General features: G+C 34.0%; 2 protein-coding genes across 2 annotated transcripts; both read left to right on the forward strand.

Moving 5' to 3' along the window:
* Nucleotides 1-994: 994 nt before the first annotated feature.
* On the forward strand, nucleotides 995-1,651 carry LOC133326558 (sodium-dependent serotonin transporter-like; the record flags this gene model as incomplete). The annotated part of the gene is made up of 2 exons (XM_061535190.1): nucleotides 995-1,201; nucleotides 1,333-1,651. Coding segments are annotated over 2 exons (486 nt in total), but the record flags the coding sequence as incomplete, so codon positions are not given.
* A 7,697-nt stretch (nucleotides 1,652-9,348) lies between these two features.
* Nucleotides 9,349-10,176, forward strand: LOC133326548 (uncharacterized; the record flags this gene model as incomplete). The annotated part of the gene is made up of 1 exon (XM_061535179.1): nucleotides 9,349-10,176. A coding segment is annotated over exon 1 (828 nt), but the record flags the coding sequence as incomplete, so codon positions are not given.
* Between the last annotated feature and the right edge of the window lie 4,603 nt (nucleotides 10,177-14,779).

A 14,779-nucleotide genomic window follows, 5' to 3' on the forward strand; every position in this document is an offset into this window, starting at 1 on the left:
CTGAACTGATTTTCAGGAAACTTTACATACATCATTCTAGGCTCAAGTAAGTATGATGTGCCAAATTTCGTGCAAATCAAAAGATACATGGGACCCTGGTACACTATTTACATTAAATCGGACGAAAATATATATGGGAGCTATATTTAAATCTGAACCGATTTTTACGAAATTTAACACATATCATATTAGACTCAATTCAGTACGCTATGCGAAATTTCGTGAAAATCGAAAGATATGCGTGAACTTTGGTACACCATTTCTATTAAATCGGACGAAAATATATATGTGGACCTATATCTAAATTTGAACCGATTTTTCGCAATTTTAATAGGGTTCGTCCTTGGGCCAAATAAATGAGCAGTGCCAAATTTCATCCAATTCGGATCATAAATGCTACCTGTACTTTTTTTACAATTTAACATGACGGACATGCATAAATCGACTTAGGAACTGATTCTATGCATATTCTCAAAAGGAACCATGTGTCTACCTCGTTTCCATGTGGAAACGGGATACACCAAAACGTGGACCGATATACCTAGCAATACCAGTACAAAATGTCAATGCTCTATCTCAAATATTACGATCTCAATCCTGATTTCAACAGATATGCAGATGGACACGAATAAATCGTCATAGAATTTTATGGGGTCTCCGGTTAATATTTCGATATGTTGTAAACGGAATAACAAATTTTATATACTTTCCACCTTATGTTGGAGGGTATAAAAACCGATCTACCAACAAAAAAACTGCCCGAACCTACATACACATTTTGGTGACTGCGGCCTGTACTTTAATTACAAATAATATGTGTTTTTATATCTATATAGATTCAGATATAACGTTTGTGGCGTTACAAAATTTTCGGACCACTCAAACCTACAACACCCTCACAACATACTTGTGACTTAGATAAAGACAATTTTTGTCGAAAGTTAATTATACACTGTTCATTCTACATTTATCATTTCTCTTTGATTATTTACAGCAAGGATTTCAACAGTTGCATATCTTGCCCGACATTGTGACAGTGACCCATTTAACCATTTCCATACTACTGCTGTTCGTCAGTACATGGATCTATGGCAGAGAACGATTCCAGTGTGATTTACAATTTATGCTTGGCAAAACAATTTCCAATTTTAAAATATTTCTTTTGCGCTTTTTGACGCCCATCTTTTTGGGTTTCTGCATTGTAAGTATTTTTCAGCGTTTGGATTGGGTCAATTCCCCAAAGAAAATACCGCCCTCTATTATAAAATATTAATAATAAATATTTTGTTTACTTTCCTTATCTTCAATTCTCCGCGCACACACAAAACACAGGGCGATGTCATCTATGCAACCTATTCCTACAGCGATGATAGCAATAATCCGCCCTCTGTATTGATACTGATAACACAGTGTATGGTCTTTGCCGCCGTCCCCCTGTACATGGTGTACAAAGTTAGTCGGACGACGGGCTCCTTGCGTCAACGTGTCAAGCAATGTTTTGCGCCACATGATTGGCATCCCGTCGATGCGGACAATCGTCGTTTCTACGAAGAGATAATGGGCACATCCGAAATGTTGGTCATACTAAACAATGAACATGAGAATTGTTGATCGACGGTCATCCCATCTAATTGAAACAAAAGACTTTATATTTTATTTTTAATATTAGCATTAATATAATTTTTGCTGAAAAAAAAACAAAAACTACATTATCAAAACGCAAATGATAAAAGTGAAACCATAACAAAAACAAAAAACAAATTATAATTATAAACGGGGAATACTCTAAACAAGACAAACATACACACAAACATTTATTTTAAATTAATTATTGAAATTATCTACAGTCATTTCCGTTTAATTGGAATTTGTCAACCAAAATAGTGACAGTCGTTTTAGCCAAGTGAAAACGTCAAATTTAATTATTCGCCGGGAGACCTTGTGAATTTTTGTTAAATCACTCAATCAATTAACCAGCGGGCTAATTAAGCGGAAATGACTGTACTTATGTATATCTGTATACTTATTGTGTATTTAATAGTTTTTTATAAGAACTCATATACCTGTATATATATTTATAAATAATTTTTATTTAATAAGTGATAAAGAAATTATTTAAAACAAAAACGAAATTAAATAAAATTTTAATAGAGAAATTGCATAAATTACAGTTTCTTCTTTTGTTATAGGTTAGTATTTGTTCGGTATGCTATTTGTCTTAGCGCAAAGACATAATACCCTGTTCCGCAGTCTGATGTAGAGTTTAAAAAGGGGCTGCAATTTGAAAAATAGTATTCATTATGGGGTCTCCAAGGAGTATTTCGATTAACAACGTGTTCAAAACTAATTTAATTGATTCAATTTAAAACCAGCAAGGAAAGTAGTAAAGTCGGACTGGGCCGATTATATGATACCCTTCACCACTTTATGTATATTATACATATGTATCCTAACATATCCATGTCAATGTTCCGTCGAAGGAACATACACGTTTCTGCAACCTGTGCTAAATTTAATTTCTATCGGACAGATTTAGAATCGTTTGCGTGCAATGGACAAATTTATGTAAATCGATTTATAGCAAACTTGATACACGCTGCTCAGTATACCGCACTGTTAAAATATAATCTCAATCACACATCCGTTCGATGTTCAAAAATTCGTGTCAATCGGACTAACATCAGGAGTTTGGTGCACAATTTACCTGAAATCGGACGAAAATATACATGTGAGCTATATCTAAATCTAAACCGATCTTCACAAAACTTACCACACATCATTCTACACTTAATTTAGTGCGCCATGCCAAATTTCGTAAAAATCGAAGGATATATGGGGACTTTGGAGCACTATTTACATAAAATTAGACGAAAATATATAAGGGAGCTATATCGAAATCTGAACCAAATTTTCACGAAACTTAGCACACATCATTCTGAACCTAATCCAGTACGCTGTGCCAAATTTCGTGCAAATCGAAAGTTATATAGGGACTATGGTGCACCATTTACCTTAAATCGGACGAAAATATATATGGGAGCTATATCTAAATCTGACCCGATTTTCTTCAAACTTAGCACACATCATTCTAGACCTCATTCAGTACGATATGTCAAATTTCGTGCAAATCGAAGGATATATAGGTACTTTGGTGCACCTTTTACATAAAATCGGACGAAAATATATATGGGAGCTATATCTATATCTGCACCGATTTTCACGAAACTTAGCACACATCATCCTGGACCCAATTCAGTACCCTATGCCAAATTTGGTACAAATGAAAAGATATATAGGGACTTTTGTACATCATTTACATAAAATCGGACGACACTATATATGGGGGTTATATCTAAATCTGAACCGATTTTCACGAAACTTAACACACATTATTCTGGACCTAATTCGGTACCCTATGCCAAATTTCGTACAAATCGAAAGATATATACTAAATTTGGTGCCTCATTTACCTTAAATCGGACGAAAATATATATGGGAGCTATATCTAAATCGTCCTTGGACCAAATAAGTGACTTGTACCAAATTTCATCCAAATCGGATCATTAATGCGACCTGCGCTTTGTTTACAATTTAACATCTACAGACGGACGAACATGCATAAAGTAATTCTATGCATATTCTCATATATCCCCATATAAAGTTTTGGATTCATTTTCATTTTCCAAATTTTGTGTTGGCAATTCTTTTAAAAAATCCACGTCCTTGGTCTTTTGATGGTCTTACAAGAACTATTAAAAGATCAACGCTTCTGTTATTGCATAAAAACTATTCCTTACCAAAACCATTCCTTTAAAAATCCCCTTCCGTTGCCTTTTAATGCTCCTCACTAAAACTGCTCTTTGAAAATCCTCGACCTTTGCCTTTTGATGGTCCTTAGAAGACTATTCATAAAAATTATCAACCTTTGCCTTTGGAAAATCTTAGAAAAAATATCAAACATTCAACGTTTTTGTTATTCCTTAAAAAGTATTCATCAAAATATTCACGCTTCTGATAGTACTTTAAAAATAATGTTTATTCAATTTTTTATTTGTTAATTTTCCAAACTGAGTGTCTGTAATTTGTCTGAGAGCATAAATAAACTTCTAGCACATAATTTATAATCATATAGTTTCAATATTTCAAAGAGCATCAGTTTCAGCCTCAACCGATTCTAGAGGGGTTCAATTAGTATTGCGTATACCGACCAATTGTCAAACTTTCAACGTCCTATTTACGCTTTTATGAGGTGCAAAAAATGAAAGCCTCAATGATTTCTTATTTTATGATCTAGACATAATAAATTTCGTCTCAATTTTTCGATTACAAATGAAATAACAAAATTAATATACCCTCCTCGTAGGTATTGCAATTACAGCATCTTAAGAAATTTCCCAACAGATTATTCCAAAACAAAACAAAAACCTCAATGCACTCGTCTACATTGCAGAGCGATAAAAATATGTTATTTTTATATGCGGTTTCACGACATCGAAATACCATTTCATTCATATTAAATCATAAGATTTGAATATTCTTTTCTCAAATCGTGCTTGCATTTCGAATAAAACACATCAAGACTAAGACTCAATTCAATAATAAACAATAAAAAGAAGAAGAAAAGAAATAAAACGGTCGCGATAATGATTTATGAGTCATCGTATGAATGTGGCGGTCGTCCATTTATACCCGATTTAAAACGAGGATATTGGTCTAAGGCCAGTGATTTTCTCTATGCTGGCCTTAGCATTGGATTTCGTTTAGATGTCTTTGCCCTAACATGGATTGCCAAGGTGGAAACGGGAGGTAAAAAAAATTAGAATGTGATTGTGAATGGTGAGATGTGAAAGTGACAAATCGATGTTCCGATAATAACAAACTTATTTTCAAACTTAATTCTTTGTTCTATACAGATATGTAATAAAGTGGGGTGTGATTCTTGTCAATCAACAATAATTCTATTTATTGCTAATGAAATTTAATATAAAAATTATGAAAGTAAAAAAAACAACAACATCTAAATATACACCGTTTGTATTCAATCCATTGTTGTGTATGTGAGTGTGAAAATTATACTGATAACAAAGCAAGAGTGCAGGCCTTAGCCGCCCTGGCGATAAGATTTAGGGGCGTAAATGTGTTTGTCGCTAAAAATTAAAATTCAAACTAAAATGATGTTCAAAAAAAAAATTAGAAGAACCAATTAAAAAAATCAATAACAGTGTGACTAAATCAAAATAATAGGAGTTTTAAATTGATACGTCCAATACGAAATTACAAAAACCCAGTAAGGAATGCTTTAAAGTCGGACGGGATCGACTATATGATACCCTTCACCACTTTGGGTATATTCAACAGATGGGATCCTAACAGACGTCGCATTTTTAAAGGACCATTAACATGAAATTAAACATGCCATTCCGCAACCTATACAAAATGTCGGTCAGATATAGATTTGTTTCCTACAATGGGACAAAATTATGTAAATAAATTTAAAGCAAAATAACGAAATCTAAACCGATTTCATCGAAACTTGTCACATGTTCGGCCACATTTTGAGTTCTTCATTTACTTATAAATCCAAATTTCGTGCAAATGAAAGGATATATAGGGACTTTGGTGCATCATTTATACAAAAACTGACGAAAATATATATGGGAGCTATATCTAAATCTCAGGCGAATTTCACGAAATTTAAAACACATCGTTCTAGACTTAATTCAGAACGCAATGCCAAATTTCGTGCAAATCGAAGTATATATAGGGACTTTGGTGCACTATTTACCTGAAATCGTGCGAAACTATATATGAAACTATATCTAAATCTGAACCTATTTTCACGAAATTTAACACGCATCTTTCTAGGCTTAATTCAGAATGCTATGCCAAATTTCGTGGAAATCGAAGGATATATAGGGAATTCGGTGCACTTTTTATTTAAAATCGGACAAAAATATATATGGGAGCTATATCTAAATCTGAACCGATTTTCACGAAATTTAACACACATCGTTCTAGACTTAATTCAGTATCCTGTGCCAAATTTCATCCAAATCGGATTACATATGCGACCTGTATTTTGTTCAGAAAAATACATGTACGGACGGACGGACAGGCGGACATGTATAAATCGACTTAAAAAGTGATTCTATGCATATTCCCGAAAGGAACCATTTGTCTATCACGTTTCCTTTTGTCTGCTACAAACATATGCACAAAGACAAAATACCCTGTACCACAGTGTGGTGAAGGGTATAACAAAAACATTGCTATGAGTTATTGTATTATTTGGGCTTTTGTATATGTTAACTAAAGAAGAATAGAATAACGCCACTTATGCATAAATAAAGAAGATCTGAAATCTTATACATACATCAATTTAGTTGAAGTTTTTATGTGACAAACTCGTGCGGAACCAAAGTGCAAATACAATATATTTAAAGTTGATAGCCTTAAACTGATTCATTGGTGACAACATGCTCTGAAAAAAAAACAATCTTCCAAATTTATACACTCAGGTTGGAAACCTAATTTCTGAAAAAGTAGTGTCACTTTGATAACAGAATTCATTTAAAACAATAAGACCGAAATGGGGTGGGACCTTTCTATATGGGCTATGTCAAAACATCGACTAAAATTGTATAATACATGTTTTTATGCTCTACAAGAACCCACATTTCTAAATTACAGTATTCTCAGTGGAAAATTCTACTAAAACTTTCAAGATTCCTTCACATGAATACAAGAACCTATTTTGAAAATTCGGTGAAAAACATTGCTAAACCAAAAAAAAAAAAAAAAACCTAGAACTTTAAGTGGTGGCTATATCAAAACATATCTATATGGAACAATTTCCGCAAAATTGTTTCGTCCTCCAATATCCCAGAATGACTCCGTGCAGTAACTGCAATGCGAAAATGCGGCTAAATTCTTAAAAATAAAAAAATGACGATGGGCGCTATGTGAGGGTAATATAAAAATATGGACCTATATTGGTAATTATACCCTACAAAACTATGTTGTCAGGGTATTATAGCTTTGTGCAGCTCCAAGAGTTTGTAACGCCGCGAAATATTCACCTTTAAGTATACCGATCGTCATATCTCGACTAGCTGAGTCGATATAGACATGTGTGTCCGTCTGTCCATTATAATTTGTAAAAACGATACAGACCACAGTTTTGGACCAGTTTTCACGAAATTTTACATGTAGGATGGGTTCTGGCCAATGAGGACCCCTATTGTTTTTGGGAAAGATCGATTAATATTTAGGGGATGAAATGGACCAAATACTAAATTTTTGTCGGGTTTTCTGGTCGCTCCAGAGGCCGCAATTATGGCCCGAACATCGTGAAACTTTGCATTGAGAAGGGGATCGGGTCAAAGAATAAGCATGCCTGTTTTGATACAGATCGGTCAATATTTAGCGGGTCAAATGGACCTTGACTTTTGTGTGAAAAATGACAAAATTTGTATTCTTACTCCTGAAGGACATAGACCCAAGAAGTTGATAGCATATCCAAGAGGAATTGCTGACCTTTATATTGATGCCAATTATATTGTCGTATGTACTAGGATGTGGGAGTTACACTTAAATATTTACGTGTGCTTACATATTCAGACTACCAAATATTATTGGTACCGTTATATGGGAGCTACCCCAAAGAGTGGACCAATATTGTTAATTATACCCTTCACCACACTGTGGTACAGGGTATTATGTCTTTGTGCATATGTTTGTAACAGGCAGAAATAATCGAGATAGACACATGGTTCCTTTTGAGAATATGCATAGAATCACTTTCTGAGTCCATTTATGCATGTCCGTCCGTCCGTCTGTCCGTCTGTAGACGTTAAATTGTAAACAAAGTACAGATCGCATTTATGATCCGAATTGGATGAAATTTGGCACAGCTCATTTGTTTGGCCCAAGGACGAACCCTATTGAAATTGGGAAAAATCGGTTCAGATTTAGATATACTTGCCATATATATTTTCGCCCGATTGAATGTAAACGGTCCCTATATATCTTTCGATTTGCACGAAAATTGGCACAGCGTAATGAATTAGGTCTAGAATTATGTGTGTAAAATTTCATAAAAATCGGTTCCGATTTAGATATAGCTCCCATATATATTTTCGTCCGATTTAAGGAAAATGGTGTACCAAAGTCCCTAAATATCTTTCGATTTGCACGGAATTTGGCACAGCATAATGAATTGGGTCTAGAATGATGTGTATTAAGTTTCCTGAAAATCCGTTAAGATGTACATATAGCTCCCATATATATTTTCGTCCGATTTAAAGAAAATGGTGTAGCAGAGTCCCTATATATCTTTCGATTTCCAAATTTGGTACAGCGTACTGAATAAAGTCTACAATGATGTGTGTTAAGTTTCGTGAAAATCGGTGCAGATTTAGATATAGCTTCCATATATATTTTAGTCCGATTTTAGATAAATAGTGCATTAGAGTACCTATATATCTTTCGATTTGCACGAAATTTGGCATATCGTGCTGAATGAAGTGTAGAATGATGTGTGTTAAGTTTGCTGAAAATCGCTCCAGATTTAGATATAGCTCCCATATACATTTTCGTCCACATATATCTTTCGTAATGAACTTAGTATAACCTATAAGATATATATAGATGCTGCACCGAATTCCCCAGGTGGGTCCGATTTGCACAACTTATTGAAGTTATTATGAGATAACGTGTGGCAAGTTTTGTTGAAATTGGTTCAGATTTAGATATAGTTCCTATATATAGTTTCGTCAAATGTAAAATGTGCACCAAAGTCCCAAAGTTATATAGTTTATATAACCTAGCATGTAGAAAATTTTCTTGAATCGGTTCAAATTTGGATAGAGCAACCATACATATTTTCTCCCGATTTTAACTAAATGATGCACCAAGAACTCAAAATATGGCCGACATTCTGTGACAAGTTTCGATGAAATCGGCTTAGATTTCGATATAGCTTTTATACAAACTTTCGTCCGATTTGAAGTAAATGGCGCACCAAACTCCACATGTTTATCAGATCTTGCTGTAGCCGTCATTGTTATCGGTCGCACAATTACATACGAGCACTTCAAACTAATAATTCATTGGTGTTTTTAACAGCAAATTCTTCGGTTTTTGAATATCCTTTTGTCAATAAATTGATAAAGCTTTTTTGATATTAAATATCTGAATAATATGTCAATGCTAGAAATACCAGTAAATAACCAGTGTGGGCAGTGTTCTACTCAAATAAAGTCAATAAACTTTGTGAGATGTTATCATTGTAACAGACAATTTCATTTTAATCCGTGCTGTTCTCTCTCTGAGAGCTCATATAATAGCATGGGACATGTAAGAAAAGCAGATTGGAGATGTCATCGATGCAAACCAATAACAAAATCCCCTAACAACGCTTATATGAGTATAATATACTCGGATAATGAGATCCAGTCAGATAATAATGGAAACGATAAACAAACAAACACAAAACAACAAAGAGAGGACGATGACATTGCCAGAACAAGTGAACGTTACAAAAATACATCAACACCAACAACATCATTAAACAACGTAGAGATGTCATCACAACAAAAAGAAATAGCTGAGATGAGAGCTGGTATGATAGAAATGCAGAACTGCATAAAACAACTAACAACAAACATAACAACAGTAACAGCAGTGAGCACAAGAATTGAGCAACACATCGCAGAAATAAACAAAAATGTAGCAACAATAACAACACAAGTAAAAGAGCTTCAGATGAGCGACATTGAAAATAAGAAAGAAATACGTGAACTCAAAGAAAGAATAGCGAAAATGGAACAGAAAGCACTCGATAAGAACATTGAGATTGGTAATGTTATGGATGAGAACATGGACGTTTACGAACTGTTGAAACAGATAAGTGAATGCACAGGTGTAGAAATAAATACCACTGACGTAAACAGAGCATACAAGGTAAAAAGGAAAAATAAGATCATTGTTGAACTCTCAACGGTCAATAAGAAAATTGAATTAATGAGTAAAATTAAGAGACACAAAGTGGAAATAAGAGATGCAAATGGAGAGAATAATGTGGTTTACGTGAACGAAGAGTTAACTGCGTATAACAAACGTCTCCTATGGATGGCCAAAACAAAAGCTAAAGAAATGGGATGGAAATTTGTATGGGTAAAAAATGGAAATATATATGCCCGCAAAAATGAAAACTCCAGCTTTACGATTATACATAACTCTACAGATATTGAAAATATAACCTCAACAAATTAATTAAAAGTATTTGCCAAAACTGAAAAAATAAATCAATAAAAACTGCAATTTAAAAGTTATCAAAATTAATGCTATAAAAACTATATCGAAAATAAACTGTATATACAGAATTATAATTTTATTTTTATTTTTTTATTTTTTATACTATTTTAAATTCCAAAATAATAATGAATTTTACTGAAGAAATAGTTAATAGTGTAAACGACATAAGCATGGAATATTTGAATTATAATATGTCGATGATAAGTTTTAACATTAGATCTTTAAGAAAAAATTTTCTGACATTTATCGCAAGTATCGCAAAAGTTATGGATAAAATTCAATTAATAATACTCTGCGAAACAAATATATCTGATAGTGAAAGTCAATTTTATCACATTGATGGTTTTAATGGAATCTTTTCTAACAGAGAAGGTCGTGGTGGTGGAATTGCGGTTTATCTCAGAAATAACATACAATACACGGAGATAAAAATTGATTTGAAGTCCGCAGAAACAATGAGATTAGATATCAAAAATCCCAATAATATGAACTGATCATCATCGAAAATTATAGGCGTTGTCCTTGACCATAACTGGAATCTCATGGAAAATTTCAAAGCGATCAGCGCTATATTTTCGCCCTCCAGTGTGATAATGGGTTAATAAATAATATCTGAATACGTAAGCACCTCCAAATATTTAAGTGTAACTCCCGCATCCGAGTACCTACGACAATATAATTGGTATCAATTTAAAGGTCAACCACTCCTCTTGGATATATTAACAACTTCTCGGGTCTCTGTCCTTCAGGAGTAAATATATTCGCCATAGAATTCAAAATTTGTAATTTTTCAGACAAAAGTCAGGGTCCATTTGACCCGCTAAATATTGACCGATTTTTATCAAAACCATGAAAAAATTCCCGATGTTTGGGCCATAATTGCGGTTTCTAGAGTGACCAGAAAACCCGGAAAAAAAATAATTATTTGGTCCCTAAATATTAACCGATCTTTACCAAATAGGGGTCTTCTTTGGCCAGAACCCATCCTACATGCAAAATTTCGTGAATATTGGTCCATAACTGTGGCCTGTATCGGAATTACAAATTGTAATGGACAGACGGACGGACGGACACACATGTCTAAATCGATTCAGCTAGTCGAGATATGACGAGATATGATCGGTATACTTAAGGGTGGATCTAGGGCCAATATTTCGCAGCGTTACAAACTCTTTGGGCTGCTCAAAGCTATAATACCCAATGACAACATAGTTGTGTAGGGTATAAAAATCCACGCCTGTCAAAAGTCTGAAGATTAGTTAATGAAATGATCATACATTGTTTTTAATTAATTTCAATATGGACTTAGTCTATTTGATTCCAAATCCCGAGAAGTTTTAATATGAAAATCATGACGTTTGAATTTAATATTATTTTTCTATTTTTGTTGTTGTTGATTTTTTTTTCATCTAAAGATGAGCACGAATTTCGTTACATTACTCGTAACGTAAATCTAAAACAAAACTAAGCAAAACAATAAATATGTATGAATTCATATGCCAGAAGTTAGTTAGATGTATAATCCTACATACTAGTGCTAGCCAGCTAGCCTCGGTATGGATTTATAAGTTTTGTGGGCTAAACGTCCATGCAGTAGAGGAGCATCATAACTCCTGACAGCCAGCAAGCAAGACATACAAAGTAAATGGTGCACCACAACATATGTGTTACACCCGTTGTTGCTTGGGTTGGCTAGAGGAGAGGGATAGGAGATGGGAAGGGAGCTACTAACATAATATCATACACCTTAAATAGCTCGAAAATCGAGACAACAAAACAACAACAAGCACTGAAAATCATCACAATAATAAAAACGACAGAAAAAAATAATTGTGGCAACAAAATATTGAATGTTGTGGTGCTATGGCAAAAAAATCGTGATTGTCGAACTAAATATAATGAACGATGGATGGATGTTTGGATGCACTCAGCTGAGATATTGAATTATTGAAGCAGAAAAAACAACATCATTTTTAATTAACTGATTTTGGATTTTTTTTTTTTTGATTTGTGGCGGCGGGAGTTTTATTTTTTTTTTTTTTTGCCCTTAGATTACCACACACCTAAAATCTAGATCAGATCGTAGCCTCAGATATGATGTGAATTTTTTCCCAAAGTTGATGCCTTAATTTTCTTTCGACGGTCATGCGAAATGTCTCATCCAACAAATCTTCGCTCCCCTAACTCCTTTGAGGTGCATAAAATACTGTATTAAATAAAATGCCTTGCATTCAATTTTTATTTTTATTACCGTTCTTAGGCGGTTTTTATACTCTTGGAGACTTGTGCGTGTGTTCCTTTTTACGGTAACACCCCAATTTGTTAACGCCCACAAGTTAATTGCATTTTTTTTTTTTTTGGGTCCATCAATAATTTTCGATCGTTCTCTGGGCTGGCTCAATTGCTTTCAATATTGATGATGACGATGATGCTGTGTGTGTGTGTTGATTCACTTATCGACACGCTTAACTTAGCCAGGCCCAGCCTGCCAATGAATACCGTCCAGTGGAGGAGTGGAAAAAGGGTCAAACAATTTCTTTTGACGTTTGCTTAGAGGATCACAAAAACAAACATTTCCTGAACATCTGTAGGAAACAGACAACAAACCATAACAACCGTTTGGCCAAGCGACCATTCGAACGGACAGACACCACTGAAATGCTATGTGTGTGGCAAATTGAGTTATGAAGGGTCAAACGAAGACGACGACGGAGACAAGAATGATGATGAGTTAATTATCCTTTCATCACAAGCCGTATACATTGTTGTAGTTGCTGGTATTTTTGTTGTTTTGCTGTTCTGCTCTTTGGTCTAAGCCATGTTTTACTTGACCATGTTAGTTTCACTCTACGCAATATGTTTGAGATCAATCAATTTAATGAATGATTATTATTGCTGTTGTTGTTGCTGCTTCTATGTTTTTCTTTTTGTTATGGGATATAAAAATTAGCAGGGCTATTAGTTTGGTCTAGTAATGGGAAGTAATCAATAAAGGTTCCGGTTTTGTGCAACCATTTATCTATATTTGATGTCTAACAACGTTTGTGTTCTAAGTCTTTTGTTTGACGAGGGAAGGGGTGAAAGGGTGGAGGAAATAAAATTGTTTAATAAGAAGGAATAAAAAAAAGATTTAGAAAAATATTGAAACATAATATTGAAATTATTATATTATATCAATATGGAAGGATGTATATCTACATATTAGGTATAAACATGATTGTGTCTTAAGTCTTTTGTTTTAATAAGGCAATTGTGGATTTTTTGAAAAACGATAACGATCCAGATTTTTAATAAATATTAAAAAAAGGAGGTTTACAAAATTATATACACAAATCATTTTGCATTTGATATAATCATATATTGAATATTTTTTTTAAACCAAGTTCGTGTCTTAAGTCTTTTGTTTGAAAACATTAAAAAGAATTAAAAAAAAAATAATAATAACAGTAGTGATGGCGGTTTATTTGGGATACCATTTGTATTTTGTTTTTGCAAAATAGTCAGGCTGAATCCCAGTTTTTTGTTTTTATAAAAAACAACTATTTATTAGTGGGGAATGTATGGCATTGTTTGCCGAGGGGTAAGGCAGGGAAGACTATAGTTTCGGATCACGCCACTGATCCTCATCAGTTCCCTTAGTTTTTTGTTGGGATATTCTCCCCAGAAGTTATTGCTTCTATACAAAAAACCGTTCATATCCAAATGTCTCTTGTAACAAAGCGAAGTACTTAGCTGACCAGCGACATAAAATGTATGAGAATTTCGCTGGAGCCTCACTTCGAGGTTAACAAGGCATTTACAAACAATTCCATACCTTTCCCACTGTTGTGTGTTGTCACATCGCGACAAATGCACACAACGACTTTGTTGGTGTTGCTAGTATACGTAATAATAATAATAAACAAAAGCTGGAACATAATTAATTGATCCATTCCACAGAAGGCTATTGGGCTCCACGATTAAGACCGATATAGACACTTATCCGTCAAGATATCGTTTGCCCCTCAATATCCCGGAATGCCAAATATATCGAAATTTGGTCGCTCAGGATAAGCCCTCCAATATCCCGGAATGCAAAATTACAGTAACTAAAAAAGGAAAATTCTACCAAAAACATTCCAAATTCGGACGATGTGGGGTTACCATTACATGGTTATAGGAAATAATGGACTTATATTAATAATAGCCTGTATATATGTATGCCGATCTCTTAGAAGCCTTTTTACCAAATTACAGTTAAACTAAATAGCGGAAATGGGTGGGTATCGTTATATGGGAGCAATGTGGGAACATAAACCGAAAATTGGTTCCGATACTTTAACAGCCAATTATGTGCAATTTTGGTTTCGTAGATTCCCTTCAGGAATTTTTGATGTTAAATATGAATCTCAAACAGGTAGGCCGGTCGTCGAAAATGTCGATAAAATAAAGTTTATTTCCCATTTTCTAGCAGTTGTAAACA

The sequence above is a fragment of the Musca vetustissima genome, unplaced genomic scaffold (assembly GCF_032173495.1).
Source record: "Musca vetustissima isolate MV318-11 ecotype Yass unplaced genomic scaffold, APGP_CSIRO_Mvet_v1 utg21236, whole genome shotgun sequence".
NCBI classification, from domain to species: domain Eukaryota; kingdom Metazoa; phylum Arthropoda; class Insecta; order Diptera; family Muscidae; genus Musca; species Musca vetustissima.